General features: G+C 35.9%; 1 protein-coding gene and 1 long non-coding RNA gene across 6 annotated transcripts in view; one reads left to right on the top strand and one right to left on the bottom strand.

Annotated features, from left to right (window-relative positions):
* Positions 1 to 61: 61 nt before the first annotated feature.
* The window catches only part of LOC124952231 (neurogenic locus Notch protein), a 190,712-nt gene continuing 169,914 nt past the window's right edge, over positions 62 to 20,859 (bottom strand). For 4 of the 5 annotated variants that reach the window (XM_047501782.1, XM_047501796.1, XM_047501805.1 and 1 more), the window contains 6 exons: positions 8,147 to 8,690; positions 7,440 to 7,970; positions 7,108 to 7,340; positions 4,110 to 5,955; positions 2,229 to 4,015; positions 62 to 2,136 (listed from right to left, as the gene is read on the bottom strand). In XM_047501782.1, the coding sequence (XP_047357738.1) occupies positions 1,001 to 2,136; positions 2,229 to 4,015; positions 4,110 to 5,955; positions 7,108 to 7,340; positions 7,440 to 7,970; positions 8,147 to 8,690 (6,077 nt within the window). In that variant the 3' untranslated portion in view covers positions 62 to 1,000. The remainder of the gene's footprint in view (positions 2,137 to 2,228; positions 4,016 to 4,109; positions 5,956 to 7,107; positions 7,341 to 7,439; positions 7,971 to 8,146; positions 8,691 to 20,859) is intronic. The other variant, XM_047501789.1, reaches the window with a different exon arrangement.
* On the top strand, positions 6,114 to 9,045 carry LOC124952285. Its single transcript, XR_007101855.1, has 3 exons — positions 6,114 to 7,314; positions 7,433 to 7,722; positions 8,447 to 9,045. It is a non-coding gene; the product is annotated as an uncharacterized LOC124952285 (long non-coding RNA).

The following is a 20,859-nucleotide window of genomic DNA, read 5'->3' on the forward strand; positions in this document are numbered from 1 at the left end:
TAATATTTTAATAATAATAATAATGATGATGATGATAATAATAATGATGATAATATAATATAATATAATATAATAATAATAATAATAATAATAATAATAATATTAATAATAATAATAATAATAATAATAATAATAATAATAATAATAATAATAATAATCTCTTTTCTCTCACAACAATCTATAGTATCTATTATGCGTACCGTTTAACTGCGCCGCAAAATCTTATTATTTAAACTCTCTTTCGGCTACTTCGGGTAGAAGAGAGGTCAGAGAAACGTATTAACACCCATCGATGCACTCTAAATTTAAAAATGATCCATATTTGTTGAAAGAATTAAACATTAATAATTATACTACCTTTGTTAAGATGATGGATCGTACCTCTCGATGGGAATAATATCGAGGAAGTAAGGAAAAACTAGAAAAAGAATGCCATACGTATGGAATGTTTGTGTATGGAACAACACGCTCATAAGCGATCGTACAAAAAACAAAAAACAAAAAAAGAAAAAAAAAAACAAAAAAAAAAAAAAATAGAAAAAAAATAAAAATAAAAAAAAAATGAAAAGAAAAGACAAAACTTTCTGACGCTCTCCTCAACCAGACACACACGCTTTATATATATCTTACAATTCGCACAAAACCAGTAAAAAACGTATTCATTAAAAGGCCATTAGGAAACATTGTGCTTTTCGAAACACATAATTTAATACATTCTCCTACGTATACTTATCTAACACACTATATAGCACTCGAAGGCACAATTTCTTGTTATGTAATGGCCTCCTCGGAGGCTTGCATATGCTCTCATGCTAACGAAACAACTATTGCTCTCGATCTCGACGAGCTAATCACAGTACGTACTCTTTCTTTCTCTCTCTCTCTCTCTCTCTTTCTCTCTCTCTCTCTCTCTCTCTCTCTCTCTCTCTTTGTATCTTCTTATTTTTCTTACAATAAAAGCTACGATCTACTCGCGCGAGAAGGAGAGCGTTTGCTCGTTTCATATGTAGATTGCCTCCGAGCCTTTGTTACTTTGATGAGCTCCACCGCCAGCACCGTAGGCGTTCGGCGAGGCCATGCACTCGGACCAATCGCTGTTCGAGTGAGGCGAGCTCGAGGACCAATGTCCGGGGCTGTCCGGCGAAGGCGTCGGAAAACTTTCCGGTGCTTGCATTAGATGCTGCGGCGTGACGTCTGGTCCGGAATGATGGGACGGTGGCGTCAAGTACTGATAGTACTGTTGTGTCTGCTGCTGCTGTTGTTGTGTACTTTGCTGCTGTTGTTGTTGTTGCTGTTGTTGCTGCTGCTGCTGTTGTTGCTGCTGCTGTTGTTGCTGTTGCTGTTGCTGCTGCTGTTGTTGCTGTTGCTGTTGCTGCTGCTGCTGTTGTTGTTGTTGCTGTTGTTGTTGCTGTTGCTGCTGTTGTTGTTGTTGTTGTTGTTGTTGACTGGAATAAGGTAAATTCTCAAAATCGAACCCCACCGGTGGCATGCCTCCGTGTTTTTGATGCGTCGCCTGTCTCATGGCGGCGATGTGCGTTGGTGATGTGGGAAGTGACGGCCGGCTCTTTGCTGGCGAGGGCGAGCCCATGTAGCTCGCTTGAGGAGAGAGCGTCATGTTTGACTGTACTGAATGTGGCGGTGACTGATTGCTGTATGGTGGCGATAACGTGTTCACCATACCCTGCGTTTGTCTCTGATGCGAGGCTAATAGTTGATCGTGAAAATTTGGCAGCCCGTAGTTATTCGTGAATGTGTCAAGACCGAGCTGTTGCAAGCCTTGTATGGACTGTCCCTTTATACAATCCTCATACGGTGGTGGTTGTTTCGCTGTCGCCGTATGACCCACTAAAGGCAAGGCGTTACTGTAAAGGCTCGCACTGTCGTACGGGCTTGGTAGGTTTCCCTCAGCTCCCTCCGCTCCCTGAGGGATTTCCTGGTTTGGGGGCTGAGCGCCACGCTTCGCCGGTGGCTTCTTTACCGACGGCTTTCGCCTCATGACCACCACTGCACCTTCGGATTCTGGACTGTTTGGGTTCCCTGTACCACCAGTTTTTGGTCGTTTCTTCGATTTCGCTTGTTTCGGTGCGGAACCGATAACAGTTGGATGTGTAATAAGTTGAGGATGATTTGGGGATCCTGAAAGTAGAAACATTGGATATTACAATCAGTGTTCTTTTAAAAAAATAGAAAAGATACGAAGTAGAAATATACGTAAATCAAATACTTACCTATTAGAGGACCATTCGGCATGACGTTCATCATTTGAGGTGATCTAGGTACATGCTCGTCTAATAATCTGACGATGTCATGATGTAACCTTTCGCTGGCTACATCTCTTGGTAATCGATCCATATGATCTGTAATTTCTCTATTGGCAAATGTATCGAGTAAAGCTTTACAAGCTTCAAAGCTGCCCTCTCTTGCAGCGAGGAACAGCGGAGTCTCGTCTTTGTCGTCCTGTGCGTCTCTGTTCGCACCATGGACAAGTAATATGTTAACAGCATCTACATTATTAACAGCTGCGGCCCAATGAAGAGCAGTTTTGCCGCTATTATCGGCAGCATTTATATCAGCATCAGCATTAATCAGATCTTCTACCATTCCTTCGGTTGCTAAACGTGCAGCCAATATCAAAGGAGTGGTACCATCGTGCATTCGAGCGTTAAGATTCGTTGCTCTATTTCTAAGAAGAATTTGGAATACTCCCATCGCATCCGCAGCGACGGCTGAATGTAAAGGCGTTCTGCCGGTATTATCTTGTGAGTTAGCATCAGCTCCAGCATCCAAGAGACGCTTAGCTGCATCTGATCTGGCATATCTAGCAGCGAGATGAAGCGAAGTTTCACCGCTCTTATCGGTAGTAGCATTTAAATCAGCACCTTGTGCCACGAGATCAGCGATAACAGCTGCGGTACCATCACTTTCATCTTCCTCTTCTCCAGTGTCAAGCCCACCTCCACGTACAGCGGCCACCATTAATGGAGTCATTCCACATGGTCCTCTAGCATCTACATCTTGACCATGCTCGAGACTAGGCGGCGTTAAAACTCCTGCATCCGGTCTAGTTCGTATTTCTGCTGCATCCAAATGTTGTTGAGTCCACATTCTTGGTTCCGTTTCTTCGTAGTCAGTGATGGCCGTGTGATCGCTTGCATAACCAGGTTCAATAGCTCGCATTCGTTTCGATGGTGGAAGATCCGATTCGTCGTCCGACCATTGTTGTGCTCGACCATTTCCTACATCGAGATCCATGCAATTCACCGATGGTTGTTTATTGAGATTACGCATTTCTTGTCCATCGGGACCTCTTCGACGTGATCTACGTCTCTGACCACTTCCACTATTCGTTCGTAGAAAACCTTCTGGGAACCATGTCACTCCAACTGCTCGTCTCCTTTGTGCTGTCACCAAAACTCCTACAAGCATTCCTCCGACTATCACGATAATGACACCAATGAAGACATACTTGTAATTTGTTGGTGTATCAGGATATTCAGGACCTTGAGGACCAACAACACCTCGAACTTGCTCGATAGGGAAATTTCTCGAAAGAGAATGTTTCGAGGCTGTAGCAGCTAAATATTCTGCTGCTTCGTTGGCTGATGGAAAGCATACGGCACCCTGTGTTACTGTACATTTTCTATTATCAATCTCTAAATACGCTATAACACCGCTTTGACTATTCGTATAAATCGTTGCCTGTCTACCAAAGAAATTCGTTTGCAAACTTGGTTCTCGTTCTCTTTTCCAAGGATATATCATGTCATTACCAAGCTCGTCTTGTTTCACACGTAACGTAGTTCTTAATTCGTGACCGATATCTCGTAGGAATGCCACTACGTTAGAACGAAAAGTCTGCATATCCATCCTGACTACCACAGAAATAACACCTTCTGCTAAGGAGGGTGGTTTTCCGTCACAATCCAAGCCATCCCAATTACATTCTTCGTTGTTACATCCATAGTCGCAATAACCATTAGCATAATGTTTTCGACAATACGCATCGTATATCGGACTGAAATAAATAAAGTAACATAATTAATAAAATATCATTCCTACATATAAATTATTAACTTGTCGAAATTTGTTAGAAATTATCTTATACTCACTTGCAAGGTGCTAATTTTCTCTCGCAATCTCTTCCATCGAAGAGACACTGAGCGTTGTTGCATACTTCATCGCAAACATCGTTCATGAAGACATCCCAACAGTTTATTGGAGCGGTACAGTTTCTCCAAGGATTAATACCAAGAGAACAATCGTTTCCGTCGAAATTACATGCATATCTATTACATTCTTCGTCGCAGTGATGATTTCCAGACTTTTCTTCGCAACGATTTTCGATACATCTTTTCCTTTCGCGTTCCAAGTCGAGATCGTAAGCATTCATGTTCTTTGGAATGTTTGAATTTGGTCTACCGAATACACCACCTCTATAATTTGGATCGTAAATTTCACAGTTCTTGCCAGTCCATTTTGGTGGACAATAACAAGTGTAATCTCCGAGAAGATTTTCGCAAACGGCATCTGATTGTTGGCAAGGGTTACTAGCACATTCATCTCTAGCATCTATTTCACAGTGAGTGCCTGTTGTGCCCGGTGGACAATGACATCTATAGCCAATTTCTGTTTCAGTTATCCGACAGGTACCACCGTTCAAACAAGGTTCCGTATCACAGTAAGAGCCAGCAAATTCACAATTCTTTCCATGATAATCGTTAGGACAGATACATGTGTGACCGGCTTGTTTGGCAGCACATACACCGCCGTTCTGACAAGGTGAACTATCACAGAAATTAACTTTTACTTCGCAGTGGCGACCCATATAACCAGGTTTACAATTGCAATGATAGTTGTTTACAAGTTGAACGCAATCTTGAGTACCAGGTGAAGCACAGGGATTTGATAAACATTCGTTTATATCTCCTTCGCATCTTGGTCCTACAAAACCTGGTGGACATTTACATTCGAATCCACCAACTTTATCAGTGCATGTTCCATTATTATGACAAGCGCCAACTACGCAATCATCTACGTTGATCTCGCATAAAAATCCAAGTGTACCCGGTGGACAGGAGCAACTGAAGTTATTGATTAGATCGTGACATGTGCCGCCATTTTGACAAGGATTTGGCCTACAATCGTCAACATTAAGTTCACAATTTTGTCCTTGGAAACCTTTCGTACATTGACATTGATATGAACCGACTAAATCTTTACAGGTTGCACCGTTTTGACAAGGAGCGGATTCACATTCATCGATTTCTTCTTGACAATAAGAACCAGTATAACCTTCGATGCAATGACACCGATGACTATTTCCAATGTCTTCGCAAGTACCATTATTACAAAGATTCTTTTCAAGCACACCTTTCCTAATAGCAGCATCCTTGCATGAGACCATTTCTACGTCACAAACCTTGCCAGTCCAACCTGGCGAACAATTGCAGTGGTACTTGTTATTGTGTTGAACGCACGTTGCTCCATTTTCACAGGGATTATCAGCACACCAGTCTACGTATTCGCCGCATCTTGTACCGGTATAGCCATAAGGACAATGACACGTATAATATTGCACATGATCATGACAAGTTGCACCGTTTAAACAAGGCGAACTATCACACTCGTTTATACGGTATTGACAATTCGAACCAGTATAGCCAGGTTTGCAAACGCAAGTATAGTTGTTTATTCCGTCGATACACTTGCCACCATTCATACAACTGCTATCAGTGCAATCTTCGTCATTGGTTTGACAATTTATGCCGGAGAAGCCAAGTTGACATTGACATGTATACGAATTTACGTATTCCTTACAAACTGCTCCATTTTGACAAGGCTGCGATTGACATTCATTTACATCCACTTCACAATGTTTGCCGTTGAAACCATCAACGCATAGACAAGTATAGTCACCAATTCCATCTAAACAGGTTCCACCATTTTGGCACGGATCTGTAAATTTATAATTCATTATACTTCAGAACATGGCGTATCAGACAAAGAATAAAAGTACAATTGTATTATAATTAAGTAAGATTCTATTATGATTATAAAGAAAAAAAAACGAACGCCGTTTCTGATCTTTTCGACGAGTGCGAGCACGTGCCAAACTCAGCATTTTAATTTGAGCTTATATAAGTATCGAAAGTTCGACAAACGAGAAACCCAGTGTCATCGAGAACAAATCGTATCAATGACAAAAGAATTAAATTGACTTCGTCGTAGTTAGGCTAACGAACGAGTGCAAACCATCTTGCAATATTATTCTGTTATCTTTTCGATCTTAACACGCGATGATTGTAAAACCAAGTTAAATCTTTTTTTATAATTTTCAGACTTTTTCAGTCATCTCAGATGAATTTCTAGTTAACTTGTTTTTCATAATTTTATCTTGATTAACAGCCTAATGGCTTAACAGCCGATGACATTGATTTTCTTTCTTTTATTCATCATTTACTTTAGATTTAAACGATTACTTTAATTTATCTAGATCGTACGTAATCGCGTTAATATCAGTGCTCATTCGTGTATGTTTTAAGATTCAAACGTTGAACAATGTCTATTTTCGATAAAACGTTACCATGTGCTCATCTATTAAGATTATCGGACATTTTGTTCGCTCATCGTACGATCATGATTCGACGTGCTGTACGTAGTTCGCAGGTATATGTGTACATATACATATGCAATTAAAGCGAATCCGAATCTTATTAATGATTTATCAGCTCAAGATATTACGATTATTTTTGACATCGCCCGTCAAAGGTTTTAACATTTCTTTTCTTGTGTGTTCAATTGCTGAATTGCGGTCAGAATAAATTTTGAATTAATCTATCTAAACTGATTTAAATTTAATCAAAACCATGATTAACTCGCCTTCATGAAATCTGATCGCACCATGCACGAAGCCAAGATCTGATTCCGTGCTAAATTAAATACATTTTATTGTTAATTCGTGTTTTATTCTTGCTTTATATTTCTTTTAAAAAAAATATGCGTTTAAGCATTTAAGATGATGCTTGATGCTTTCCCGTGAATAAACGGCAAAACGCACATGCGAGAGAAAGAACGGTTATAAACTTATTATCCTGAATCGACACTTACATGATGCACAATCATCGGTGTTGATTATGCAATCCCGGCCTTCGTAGCCTTTAGCACAGACGCATTGATAAGATCCATTAGTGTTCCTGCAAGTGGCACCATTTCGACACGGGGACGTCATAATGCATTCGTCGACATCTTCGTCACATAATCTGCCAGTGTAACCTACTGTACAAGTACAGGCAAAGTCGAGAAAGTTGGACGAAGGTGAACATTTTGCATCGTGTAGACATCTGTAAAAATAAGATCTCAATAACTAACAAAGTTTCAATTAATTAATTAAAATTTAAAAGCGGACGAATAAATTTTTATTTGATTTTCAAAGGACTTACTTGTTAGGTGAGCAAGGGTCCAACTTGTCCTCGCAGTTTCTACCGGTATGAGGTAACTCGCAAACGCATTTATAATCGTTTACAAGATCGATGCAAGATCCACCATTTTGACATGGATTGTTAGCGCAATCGTCGACGTTGGTTTCACAATTTGTACCAGCGTAACCGGGTAAACACTTGCAACTATAACCATTGAGATGATCGTTACAAGTGCCACCGTGTTGGCAAGGATTTGAGCCACATTCGTCGATGTCAGCTTCACATCTTTTGCCACCATAACCAGGTAAGCAATGGCAAATAAATTGGTTGACTCCATCTTCACAGGTACCACCGTTTACACAGGGGTTGCTAGCACATTCGTCGACATCACTGAGACATCTTGCATCGTAATAACCGCGAGGGCACTCGCATCTAAAACCATTTATTAGATCAATGCATCGGCCACCGTTTGCACAAGGATTGCTTGCGCATTCATTTATATCCGTTTCGCAGTGTTGTCCGGTAAAACCAGGCTCGCATTCGCATGAGTATCTAAAATGAGAATAGTTAAAAATTAGCATGGCGAATTTGTTAATTTAATTGAAATTAAAATTGAATTTAGGTCAAAATTAAGAACCAAGTGTGTTCTAACACTCTCGTGTGATTCATTTTAAGAGTTACTCATGCTCCCACGTTTAAATCGATAATTTTCGAAGACAATTATTTACCTGTTGATACCATCAATGCATCTAGCCCCGTTTCTACATGGATTACTATAGCATTCATTGACGTTGACCTCGCAGTTGGTACCAGAAGTTCCAGGTCTGCATATACATTGATAACCATTGATCTTATCCTCGCAACGTCCACCAAATTGGCAAGGATTGCTCTCGCATTCGTCGATTTGGGTTTGACATAGTCTGCCAGTGAAACCTGGGAAACAACTGCAACTGAAGCTGTTCTCGCCATCGATGCAGTTGCCACTGTGACAAGGATTCGATTGACAATCGTTTATGTTTGTCTCGCAGGATGCACCAGTGAATCCTGGTGGACATTCGCACGTATACTTTGCTATCGAATCCTGACACGTTCCACCGTTCTTGCATGGCGATGAGGCGCAATCGTCGATGTTGATTTGGCAGTGTGAACCAGCAAAACCATCGGCACAGGTACACTTGAATGAGTTTATGAGATCGGTGCAAATTCCGTTGTTCAGGCAAGGCTTTGCAGCGCATTCGTCGATATCTATCTCGCATTGGGTTCCCGTGAAACCTGAAAGATATAAAAACAAAATATTTCAATAATTGATCCTTATATTTTCTTAATTTTTTTTTTTTCTTAATATGTTCTCTATATTATTTTGTTAAATAAAGATGAAAATAAAAAATCATGTCGATCTGATTAAATTGAATGCATTGCTATTATATTTTCTATTAATTCATAAATATTGATAAAGAAAAAACGAATGATGAAGAACAAAGACGAATAAGTTCTTTTAATTACGAATTTAATGCATATACGTATTAAGATATGTAATTAATTTATTCATTAAAAATGAATAAATTGTTACTGAGAGACCCTAAACGTTTGTTGCTAATCCTTCCATTTTTCTCACTTTTTATCTCTTTCCGAAACAATTCCATTAACAGAAAAAATTCAAGGAATTCTAAAAATAAGATAGAATCCGTTTTGAGAGATATAAATGATCACGAGTTTCGAAGAGCAGCTAATGAGTGGAAGCAGGTTAGTTGATTATACATTAAAGTAGAAATAATGAGGGAATAACGGCGAAGTGCTAGGAGATTAAAGAGCCAATTTCCTATCGTTCGAATGTATTGGAGGCATCATGGCGTGAAAGAGAGAGAAAGAAGAGAAACGACTAGACACCTAACAGCCAATCTATGTGTCCGCGCGATCGTGCGTACTCCCACGTTCGAGCAGGCGTGTTCGGGTAATTGTAATCTATTGCCTTGGTACAGTGTGTTCTCGAAAGAGCCTACGCGCGTTGATAAAGTACGTGAACTCCGAGGAGAGCACGATGCTGCTCCGTCACTTCTGCCTCTCACCTGGCTATCCTCCTTTCCTCCTCTCCTTCTCTTTCTTCTTGATCATTCCTTCCGTTTCTTTTTCTCATACTCTTGTACCCCGCCCACCCAGCCACGCGTATACGTGCTGTGGACTCGAAAGAGAAGATAATGCAAGAACGCTCCTTTAAATTGGAAAACCGATATCTCGTTATAACATTAACTGTCACGTGAATTTTCTACCTTTTATCCTAGGGACCATAGTTATATTATCATATTCATAGCTTCATTATTTCGTTTTCATTAGAAATGAATATTGTTAATTAATGTTGTTAATTAAAAATTTTTTATTCTCAAAATGAATATCTTATTCACTATGGAATTTTTTTTTATTATATTATAACACGTTTTTGTACTTTTGTCAATAGTGTATCTGTTTCATCGATAGTTACACATTAACATTTTAATATCTCTTGAGGATTCTTTAGTCGGTTAAATGTATTGAATTTTTGGATCAAAAATTGCAATAAATTGCACAACAAAGTAATAATAATTACGATAATTAATCCAATATTATTTTGTTTTAATATACTTCCTAGATAAATTTAATTTTTGTAAAATATTATCTTTATTAACTTTCAAATCAACGAAGATGATTGAACTAACTAATCATTGATATTCGAAATAATAATTTATATATAATCAATACATAAATAAAAATATTCTTTATAATTTTAGTATTCTATTTATATAAAAAAGAAAAATAAACATTATTAATAAAAATTAATTCTTGAATAGTACTTTTTTTACTTTACAGTGTTATCTAATTATTAATTTTTATTCGGTAAAATTCAACTTATAGTAATTAATTTTTCATCAATGATCATCATGACAGTCAATGTATTGAAACGCTTCCGACTTAACCATCAGGAATTCGTTTTCCTTATTGGAGATTTAATGTACGCCGTTTTCGAATTATTTTTTTTTTCGTCTTTTATTTTTCCTTATTATTTCTCTATTTATCTTAAATAATCGATAGGAGTAGATCTTTCAAGGTAATAGTACATGGTATCGGGCTACCATGCGTTGAGCTACCTATTGATGTTTTTCGATCGCGGATTTGATACACCCCTTTGATACGATCATGCTAAGCGGATGATTGTTACCTATAGGATGCTTGACTTATGTAGTGTTGAAACGATAACGTCGGAAAGGGTTAAAATGATCTTGAGAAATGATTTTTCAGTAGTTCTATTTGTTCGTTCGATGTGAATGTACTTTGAAATAATAAAACTACGAAATTGAAATTGAAATTACAATTGGGATTAAAATTTTAGAGATTATATTAAAAATAGAAATTTATTCTTAATCATTTGTTCAGATCATTCGATCAATAGATTCGATCAATAATTTATTTAACCACGATACAAATCAAAATAATGTAGTATCATTAAAAAGCCATTAAAAAAATAAACATATTAAAAAAAAAAAAAAAAAACACGATATACGATCTTGCTGTATGAACAAATACTGACATAAAACTTATTATATACCGTCATTAAAAATATATCATTAGAATTATTCTAGAAAAAGTTTAATAATGATCATGTTGTTCGAATTACGAGAATATAAGATATGTTGTTGTAAAAATATATCATTACAAATATTCTAAAAAAAAATATTCAATAAAGATCCTGTTATACGAACTACAGAAAGTATCACATATCGTATAGTTTGCTTGATTAAAGTCATACTCATAGGGATCTCGATATAGATTATTATTACAATTCTCTTTATAGATTATTATCGCAAAATGAGCGAATATCTCTCGCTCTCTCTCTCTCTCTCTCTCTCTCTCTCTCTCTCTCTCTCTCTCTCTCTCTCTCTCTCTCTCTCTCTCCCTTCTGAGTTTCATATATCGTAAACTATCATTCGTGTTGATCTATTCCACGTATCCTGCTCATCGAAGTGTGAATGGCAGCAAATCTCAGACGAAAAATTTTTTAAAGAGGTAGCACCTGCAACGAGGTACCGCGTGTTCTAAGAGAGAAATACAAAACTCGAAGAAGCCGTTCGCGGATGGTTGTAACGGTAAAATATACGAGTTATCTCGCACACATCGTTCCGGCATCCGGACGAACGACGCCTCGAAGCAAAAGACATACTTAGATTTCTCTATCTTTCTTTTTCAGATACGAATGTATCGACGATGAGTATGCTGATTGTACTTTGATCAGTTTGATCGATATTTTTCATAATCAATTGAACACGTGTTTAACTTTACAATTCATTAAACAATTTTTCAAAATGTATAAACTATTTAAAAAAAAGAACAAAAAGAAAATGTAATGCATGACAGTTCCTCGTATACGTATTTTTAAATATATAAAATATTAAATATATATATATATATATATATAAATATTTAAGAATAAGAGTAAACCTTACGGTAAAGAAGTATTAAATGATTAATGATTGATCCAATGCGTATACTCATTCCTTAGATACCTTGTATCATCTCATACAAAATCAAATGAATATTCTGCCTTTTTAAATTACAATGATTGATAAATCATCTATCTTCTCATAAATATAATTAAACAATTTTATAACTGTTAGTGTAAACGTTATAATAAAAAAGCTATCGAATGATTAATGATTGATAAAATGTTTATATATTTTCCTTCATAACGAATCTAATTAAGAGTCTGCTTTTTTAAGTTACTTTGATTGGTAAACCATCTTCATATAATCATTTTAGTATGAATTCAAGAAATTCAAATTACTATTTAATTACATTAATTAAAACATACACATACACATACACACATGCGAGCGCGAACGCACATATATATATATTTTTTCTCTTTTAAAATGTCGTAAAGACGCGTGCGATACTCTCACCGTGGAGGACACGCACGCACGCGAATGATATCACACGCCTTGTATCATAGCTCGACGATGGTGCTTGGAATCAAGAGATTCCACGCTTAACGATGATACATCGCACTTCTTCGAGGACGATCCAACGATCTGTGGTAATGATCGGAAGCGATGAGCCTTGCCTGAGGAATATCGCGTGCGTAATGTTCATTAAAATGTGGCGCTTCTTGCTACGATGTCGATGAACCGGTTGAGCGAAGAAAAATAGAAAGAGAGAGAGAGAGAGAGAGAGAATTTTTTTCATTATTTTGTCATGGAAAAAAAAAACAAAGAAGAAGGGAGAGCAAACTCGAGAACATTAAGGGGAAATGATAAGAGCGTTTTTAGAAAAATAAATAGATATATACTTTTTAAAAAAATAAATAAATATAACTAAACATACGAAAAATTTACTTTATATAAAGTTTATATAGTCAATAAATCAATTTAAAAAGATAAATAAATATATTAATGAATAGATAAAAATTTGTTTTATATAAAATTTAATACGATCTATCAGAAATTCAAAGAAATTGACAGAGAGAGAGAGAGAGAGAGAGAGAGAGAGAGAGAGAAATTTACTATTCATGTATTATTTAAGGACTTCAAATTATCCAATGCAAAATATAATACATATGTAAGACAAGAAAACAAAATCAATCTAAACTTACAGATTAAAATTATCATTAGATAATAATAATTTCATCTTAAAACAGTTAAGAGAAAACATGATAGGATCTCTAATTTAGACAGAGAAATGGTGTATCAAGAAAAAGAAAGAAAGAAAGAGAGAGAGAGAGAGAGAGATCTCTTTCAAAGAAGCTGTTGTAACTTTCATTGCAAAAAAGAACAAATTTTTAAGGAGACCGGTAGAGTTGTACGGAGTCGTACTTCGAAGCTGGTGACCTGGGTGTGGCACACGATCCGTGGAGATCTCGCATATGTGCGCTGAGAGGACCTATTCGAGAACGGCCGTAGCATGCATTGACTGCGTCCGGGACTGTGAAACAGCATAATGTTCCGATATCTAACTCCTAAGACTCTTAGTTGGTTCCCTCAAAAGCGACTGTGGAGGAGGATTACGTAAATTCTTACGATTCTTGTGTGCATGAAACTCGGAGTTTCTCTTCTGTCATTCCTAAGAACACATACATATGTATCTACCTCTATACTTTTATTAGTGTAATTAATTAAGTTCTGTTCATATAGTAGTACGTTCCAATAATGCAATGTACTGGTATAAACATTTATTTTAATCGTAATAATTTCGTACGATATATCAGTACAATAATTTAATGTAATTTATTATTTTTAATAAATTTTTATTATTATATTATATACTATATCGTATTTTTACCTCTCTCTCTCTCTTTATATATATATATATATATACATATAATCTTATATAATTCATTTTTTTAACAGAGATAAAGAAAAATTTGTTTTATTATATTTTACGTAATTTTAAAACGATTACATAAACTAAATGGTGAATATTGGCGAAGCGTATTTTGTACGACGAGAAACCATTAATAACAATTGCGGTTTATCCGTTTGTTAGAGTTCGAGTGTAGCCAGGGGAGCTTTTCAAATACATACTTCAACGTTACCTTCCCTCTTCTGTTTCTTCTTGGCAGTACCTTGACCCTAGATTAGATCCTCGATATCCTGGGGGAATCGAGGTTCGAGGATATATCCTGACATATCCGCGTACACACGCGAGCTTTCGCGGACGACGGTTTCACGGCTGATTTACCGCCTCGACTTCTTGGTAATTGTTCGGGGCGTGGCGGCCCGTACGTTAGCAGCAACGTTACGGCGGTCTCCCACGCGCGAAAGCAACCCGGGATTTATCGTCGATTCGACGACGACATTGACGGCTTTCGTTTCTTCGTGCTCTTTCACGTCGAAACAAAACTCGAAATCAAATTACGGTACAGTTATCGATTAATATTCTTTATATGTATATAAATTGTATCATTCGGAATATACATTTCTTTTTAAATATTTTCTATAAAGAAAAAACATATTTTAGCAATGAAATTTTTCTAATTGATTTAATATTCTTTATTTATAAACTGTATCAATTAGATTTAATTATTGAGAGAGAGAGAGAGAGAAAGAGAGAGAGAGAAAAAAAAATATTTAAAACGTTCAATTTATTGTATATGTATTATATTTTGTTTATTATATTGTTTTATATTATTAATTGTTTATTATCACTATTAATATCTATAATTTTCTTTTAAAATGGATAAATTATTTCAAGCGAGTTACATCAATGATTTGACAAGATTCGAATATTTAAAAAACTCGAGCAGACTTGATGGAACGAGAATTTCTCTCTTAAATCAACGTACATACTTTCCCCTTATGAGTTCTTGAACAAAGTGAAACCAATTCCCTGGACTTTCTTCGGAAACGTTTTGCTATTGTAGTAGTTATTTTTCAACGAATTGAATGCAGGTTATCTGATATTTATATTTGTATTACTTTCCTTTGAGATGACAAAAAAGAAAAGAAAAAAAAAAAAAAAGAAAAAAAGAAACGAGAAAAAGAGAAGAAAAAAATATATTAAACGAAGTGGAACAAGTAAATATGAATGCAAATCAGATAGAGTACGGTTTCGAGAGGTTCGAGAGATCGAGAATCATTTCGTTTCTTTCTTGAAGAATAGAAAGAAAGAAAAAGCATGTTGTCTTCTCGTACGGCGACGAAAGAGAGCGAGAATGTGGGTGTGGTCGAAGATGTCGAGCGTGCGCCCAGTTGCTGCCGTTCCACAGCACAGCATCCACACAGGATCCACAGCTCACGACGGCACTTCTCTTCTCTGTTCTCCTGCGCTTCGTAACCTCTATACAAGAAGCCACGGCCGTGCTTTACCATACTTACGGATCTCTTACTTGCCCCGTTCCTAGACTAACGGTGTCTATCTCGCATATATACGTCTTTTCTACTCTATACAACAACTTCAATCTTTCCTTTTGCATTAGAAATCTCATTTACCCATACCGACTCTGCCCTCGTCGAAGTAGCAACGCATAACGATGGACCATTTAGATACGAGTTAAACTTATATCGATATAACTGCAAAGCTTTATTCGAAAAATACTTATCGAAAGAATGATACAAGAAGATGAATATTTTGTTTTCTTCTTTTTTTCTTTTTAATTTTTTTTTTATTTCTTTTTATTTTTTTTTTTTTCCTTTTTTTTTCTTCTTTTTTTTTTTTTTTTTTTTTTTTTTTTTTTTTTTTTTTTTTTTAATTTAGTAACTCCGACGTTTAAGATTTCAATTTATTACATCCATTGTGATTTGTTAGAGAGAAAGAAAACAATACAAAGGAAGATTGAGAGAAAACTAAAGGCATAGAAGAAATCGATGATGGTCCGACGTTTCGTTTTATTCCATCTAGATAATCTGCCAGATGGTAAAAGTAAAAAAGATCGAAGGGTCGGTGAGATAGAAACGATGACGAATGGAAAATAGGAAACGTATCGGCAGCTTAATCCAATTAGATCGAAATCTTATGTTAGCATCGACACGACGACTGGTCAATGCTGACACGCTCAAGATTGTGTTCGAGCTGCGTCTTTGCGTTTTGATATAATTGGTCGATCCCTTTCGAAGGGATATCGTCTATAAATCAAATGCGATTAATTGCTTTCAGAGAGAAAGAGAGAGAGAGAGAGAGAGAGAGAAAATGATTTTACGCATACACATTGTATACCTTACATTGAAAATGTTTATTAATAAATTCTTCTTCATCATTGTTAATTAACAAAGTTCATTGATATTGTTTAATTTAAACATCTGTCATATTTAATCAACTCAAATGAAAATACTACAAAATAAGATTATCTGCGTATAGGAAATTATATTGAAACGATGAAAATGATTTTAATTACCTCGATCGTAAGACGTATTTAAAAGAAAGGCAAATAGATAGAAGGGAGAAAGACAGAGAAAAGGGATGGGAAGGGTTCCTCCTTCGCCGAAGATTGTAATTTATATCACGCTGCGTCGACAGGACGATAATTACTATTCAAAACTCGTACGTAGATTGTGGTGGAAGCAAAGATCCGTCGACTACTCGTATAAAAAGAATGAAGATATAGTCTGTGTGTTATCGAGACGACAGTAATGCTATGATTTATAAAATATAAATATCTAATTCATAATAAACAAAAAATATATAATAATATATATATATATATATATATATATATTTTAGATCTATCTGATTGTTAATAAAAAATTCAAAAAGAAAAAGAGAAAAGAATTGCTTTTAGAAATAATTAAATGTTATGTGGATAGATCTTTTTGCCAGATCTAATATTTTAACTAATATATATATATATATATATATATATATATATATATATATATATATATTTATTTATTTATTTAATAATAAAATAGTTAAATAAAATAAGAAATCAATTGGTATGTTCGATAGAACGGAATAATCGAAGGGTGGTATACAGTTTGGTATGTAGGGTAACGATGCTATTTTATTCTATCAGGTAAGAGAAGTGGCAGCCTGAGAGGAGTCTAAGATAGCGGTACGATTCGGTCGAAGAAGTATCTGCAGCCTCCTTTAGACCTTACGGAAAAGAGAAAGAGAAAGAGAAAGAGAAAGAGAGAGAGAGAGAGAGAGAGAGAGAGAGAGAGAGAAGGAGGGCGAAGGTCGCTCATCGGACATGAACACGCCCGAGTACGACCTACCTTACCTGGATTTGCCGCCATGCAACAAACACGTAATCTTTCTGCCCTTTTCTATCCCGCTGCTTGCTACTCTAGGCCTCGCCTATCTCCTTTCAACCGATCTTAGAGCATCGACTTCTTCGTCTGATTCTGTTCGTTGATTTAACTTAACTTACTTCGACGGTCACAGTTAATTAAGATAACTGTTTTGAAATAAGGATACGTACTTATTTATCGAGAATTGTTCTATATATATCGATAACGGATAATACAATTTTATCATCAATTCTTTCGACTTTTTTTTTGTTTTTTTTTTTTTTAATAGAATAATAACAAACAGAGACATTTGTACGTATGTGTGTGTCTATGTCTGATAGAAAGCCTTCCCCTTTTACAGTTTTCGTATTACTTACGAGGTCGGTACTCTTTTCTCAATCTTCTATTTTCTGTCATTAAATTCATCGAACGGGACTGCATTGAAACGCGGACAGCCTTTACTGTAAGTAGATATATCAGGAAGCAATCGGATAGCCGTTAGATCATTCCGTGACTGATTGTAGCAACGATTATCTATACTTCCTATGAAGCCAAGTTTTACGTATTTGGATACGCCCACGTTGCTACTTATTTTGTACTTCGTAAAGTTTACTCTGTTAATTATTATCCCGATATCGTAAAATAGATATATTCTATGTGAACGTTAAAATTCGAATTGAAATTTTGAGTTAGTACATTTTAATTACCGTAATTCAATTAGTATTTTTCTGAACTTTCATTTTTTTTCTATTCCATAATAGTTTTCTTATAAAATACTATAGAGAAATAGTAGATATATCTAATAGTATTAAGTTTGAATATCAATGAACAAGCACAGTTATTTTGATGGATTCTTTTAAAGGGAAGACAACATTTTGAAAGAACGATTTCCTATCGTTCTTTTATAGCAATACGACAGTATCAATGCGATTTACCAATGAATACGGAACGACATCGGTAGGGTGAATCGAAATAGTCGTTTAAAAGGAAGAATTGCGTAGAACTCGAATGACCTGACTCGACCTCCGGACTTTACCAAAACCAATCAAGTGCACGGTTTGGAATGCCGCTCGAGGTCTTCGACTTCCATTTGCGGAATGAACTCGAAGACCATTTCTCGAAGACTCCTTCTATGTATATTTATGTATATGTATATATACATACATATATATATATATATATATATATCTACACACATACACGCATCTTCTCTATTTTCTTTTTTCATTCGGCCCTCGCGAAACTACATCGTGCCACTTCTTCTCCTCACTTAGGATGCAGGCCTGTTCACACTCTATTTTCTCCCCCACATAAGGCAATTTAGCTTTAATTGAGATTCTACCTAATCGCGTCCTTGATGAGTTCATCTTGGTATCTTCGTTCTGCTACGTTAGATCTATTAGAATTATAACTATTAGAAATCTACTACTGGTAGACTACTCTAATGATATTTTTTTCGTTATGTTGGAATTAGGATCAGACAAGTAAAAATAAGCCACTTAAATTTCATTCGATGGTACACCGCGATTTATGGAGTGATCTGTGTTGAAACGAGAACGATGTTCCTGATAGAAAAGAAAAAAAGAAATAAAGAAAAAAAATATAAAGAACGGAAGAGAGTGAGAGTGAGAATGAGAGAGAGACAGACAAAGGGGGGAGGAAGAGAGAGAGAGAGAGAGAGAGAGAGAGCTTGTGATTTATGATCATACCGGCTAATTACCATGAGGTTGATTCGGATACACAAGGAGATATAACGGATATTGATTCAATTATCGAGATTAATGGTGGTGAGTTTGCGAGAATGATGAAGGTGATAATTTATTACAAAAGTATGAAAGAAAGAGAGAAAGAGAAAAAAAAGAGAAAGAGAGAGCATTCGCAAAAGATATCTGCCAATCTTCACAATACAAATTTTATTCTCTTTAGAAATTTACAAGTTCTTGAAAAAGTTTATCGATCATGTATCGATTCTTGTTTCTTGTAGTAGTAAACTTCATCGATAAAAAATCGCTTTGATCTTTTGCGAGTCAACTGTGAAAGGATATTGTTGATAAGGTGTCACATGACACGTCACTGGCGGGTCCCCACCGTCCTCGTTACAAATTCGTCGCGCGACAGTTCTTTCGAATAGCTTGTCTTTGTTCGTTTCACGTGTCGAGATCATCGTTGGATCGAGGACGATAACTTCATGGTAGGACACTCTTAGGCGATATCTCTTGCTCTTGGCTTCATCCGTCTCCTTGAAGCTTTGTGCGTAGGCCGTAGTCAGTCGGAGAGGGTATTAAGAGGAGTGAAAAGAGGGAGACGATCGCGATAGGACGATCCTTTTTCTTCTCTTTTTCTTTTCTTCATTCTTAACTTCTTCTTCGTATAGTTGTGGACCAAGGAAGAAAAAAGGAGCGGATCTCCTTTGCGAGAAAGGCTCAATAATTTTAACGAGCCATCGAGTGAGTCCGGTGCGTGCCTGCCACCCTTTTACTCTCCTCCTATCCTCCTTTTGACTACTCTCCTCCTTCTTTCTACTCTTTCTCTTTCTCTTTCTATATTTCTCTTTCCCTTTCTGTTCTCGGTTTACCGCAGCTCCACGACATTCGACTTCGTAATTTTAATTGGTATCCCAATATTCACATACCTCAACGTGTCGCACGACAAATCTTTTCCTTTTTATTATATAGCTCTTTCTCTTTCTCTCTCTCTCTCTCTCTCTCTCTCTCTCTCTCTCTCTCTCTTTTATCTCTTTTCTTTCTTTTCGTTTCTTGCAATCCATTTTCGACTCATGTCATCTTGATAATACTCTTATACGGTTGTCTTTCTCTTGTAACGATATCAATCGCATTTGTTACCTGTTCGGAGTGTCTGTTGAATCTTGTAAGACCAAACTATACATTTTGGTTTAATAATTATCGTTCCATTGGAATTCTTTTTGTTTTCTTATATAAACGACAATGCTGGAATTTTACTGTGATTTTTCTTTCTCTTTTTCTTTTACTTTTTTTTTTTTTTTTTTTTTTTTTCTTTTTAATTAAATCCTTCGTTCGTATCGTGTAATTAATTATCTCAATTATTCCCTTTTATTATTTCCTTCTGTTTTAAAATCCTATTGTAAATGAGATAAATTTGAAGATATTTTATCAACTCAATTCCTTTTAAAAAATGATTAATTTTTTTTTTTAGAAATTTTTAGGAGAAAAGAAAAAGATTATTTACTTTATATCAATTTCTAATGTTATTAAAAATGTGTAAATATAATAGAGAATATATGTTATATAATCTTTTGTACGAATTTGAATGAAAAACAGAATTGATTGCAATTTTGCAATCTTCATATGCATTTACGAGTTACAATACTAATTAAAAAAAAAAAAAAAAAAAAAAAAAAAAAAAAAAAAACAAAAAAGAAACGAAAAAAGAAAAAAGAGAAACAAACAGTTGTTAAATCATAGTTTTATCGTTTTCGCATAAAACGTAAATGTCTTTAAATTGATCCTTAAAGGTGCTTTCGAGTTAAGTTACATGCAACGCATTACGAAATGATAGAATTTGAGAGAACGTATCATGCAGGAAAGATCTGCTTCTGGTATTCGAGAACTAATTTTCTCGTAGTCGAGGAACAAGGGAGTAAATAAATTCAGGGAATAATTTAGCCAAGCGAGGCTCACTTCGCGGTGGTAAGAGAGTATGGGCGTGCTGGGATCGAGAATCGAAGCGAGGATCGAAGCGAGGATCGAAGCGAGGATATCGAAGCCTGAACC

This window comes from Vespa velutina, chromosome 1 (assembly GCF_912470025.1).
Source record: "Vespa velutina chromosome 1, iVesVel2.1, whole genome shotgun sequence".
NCBI lineage: Eukaryota > Metazoa > Arthropoda > Insecta > Hymenoptera > Vespidae > Vespa > Vespa velutina.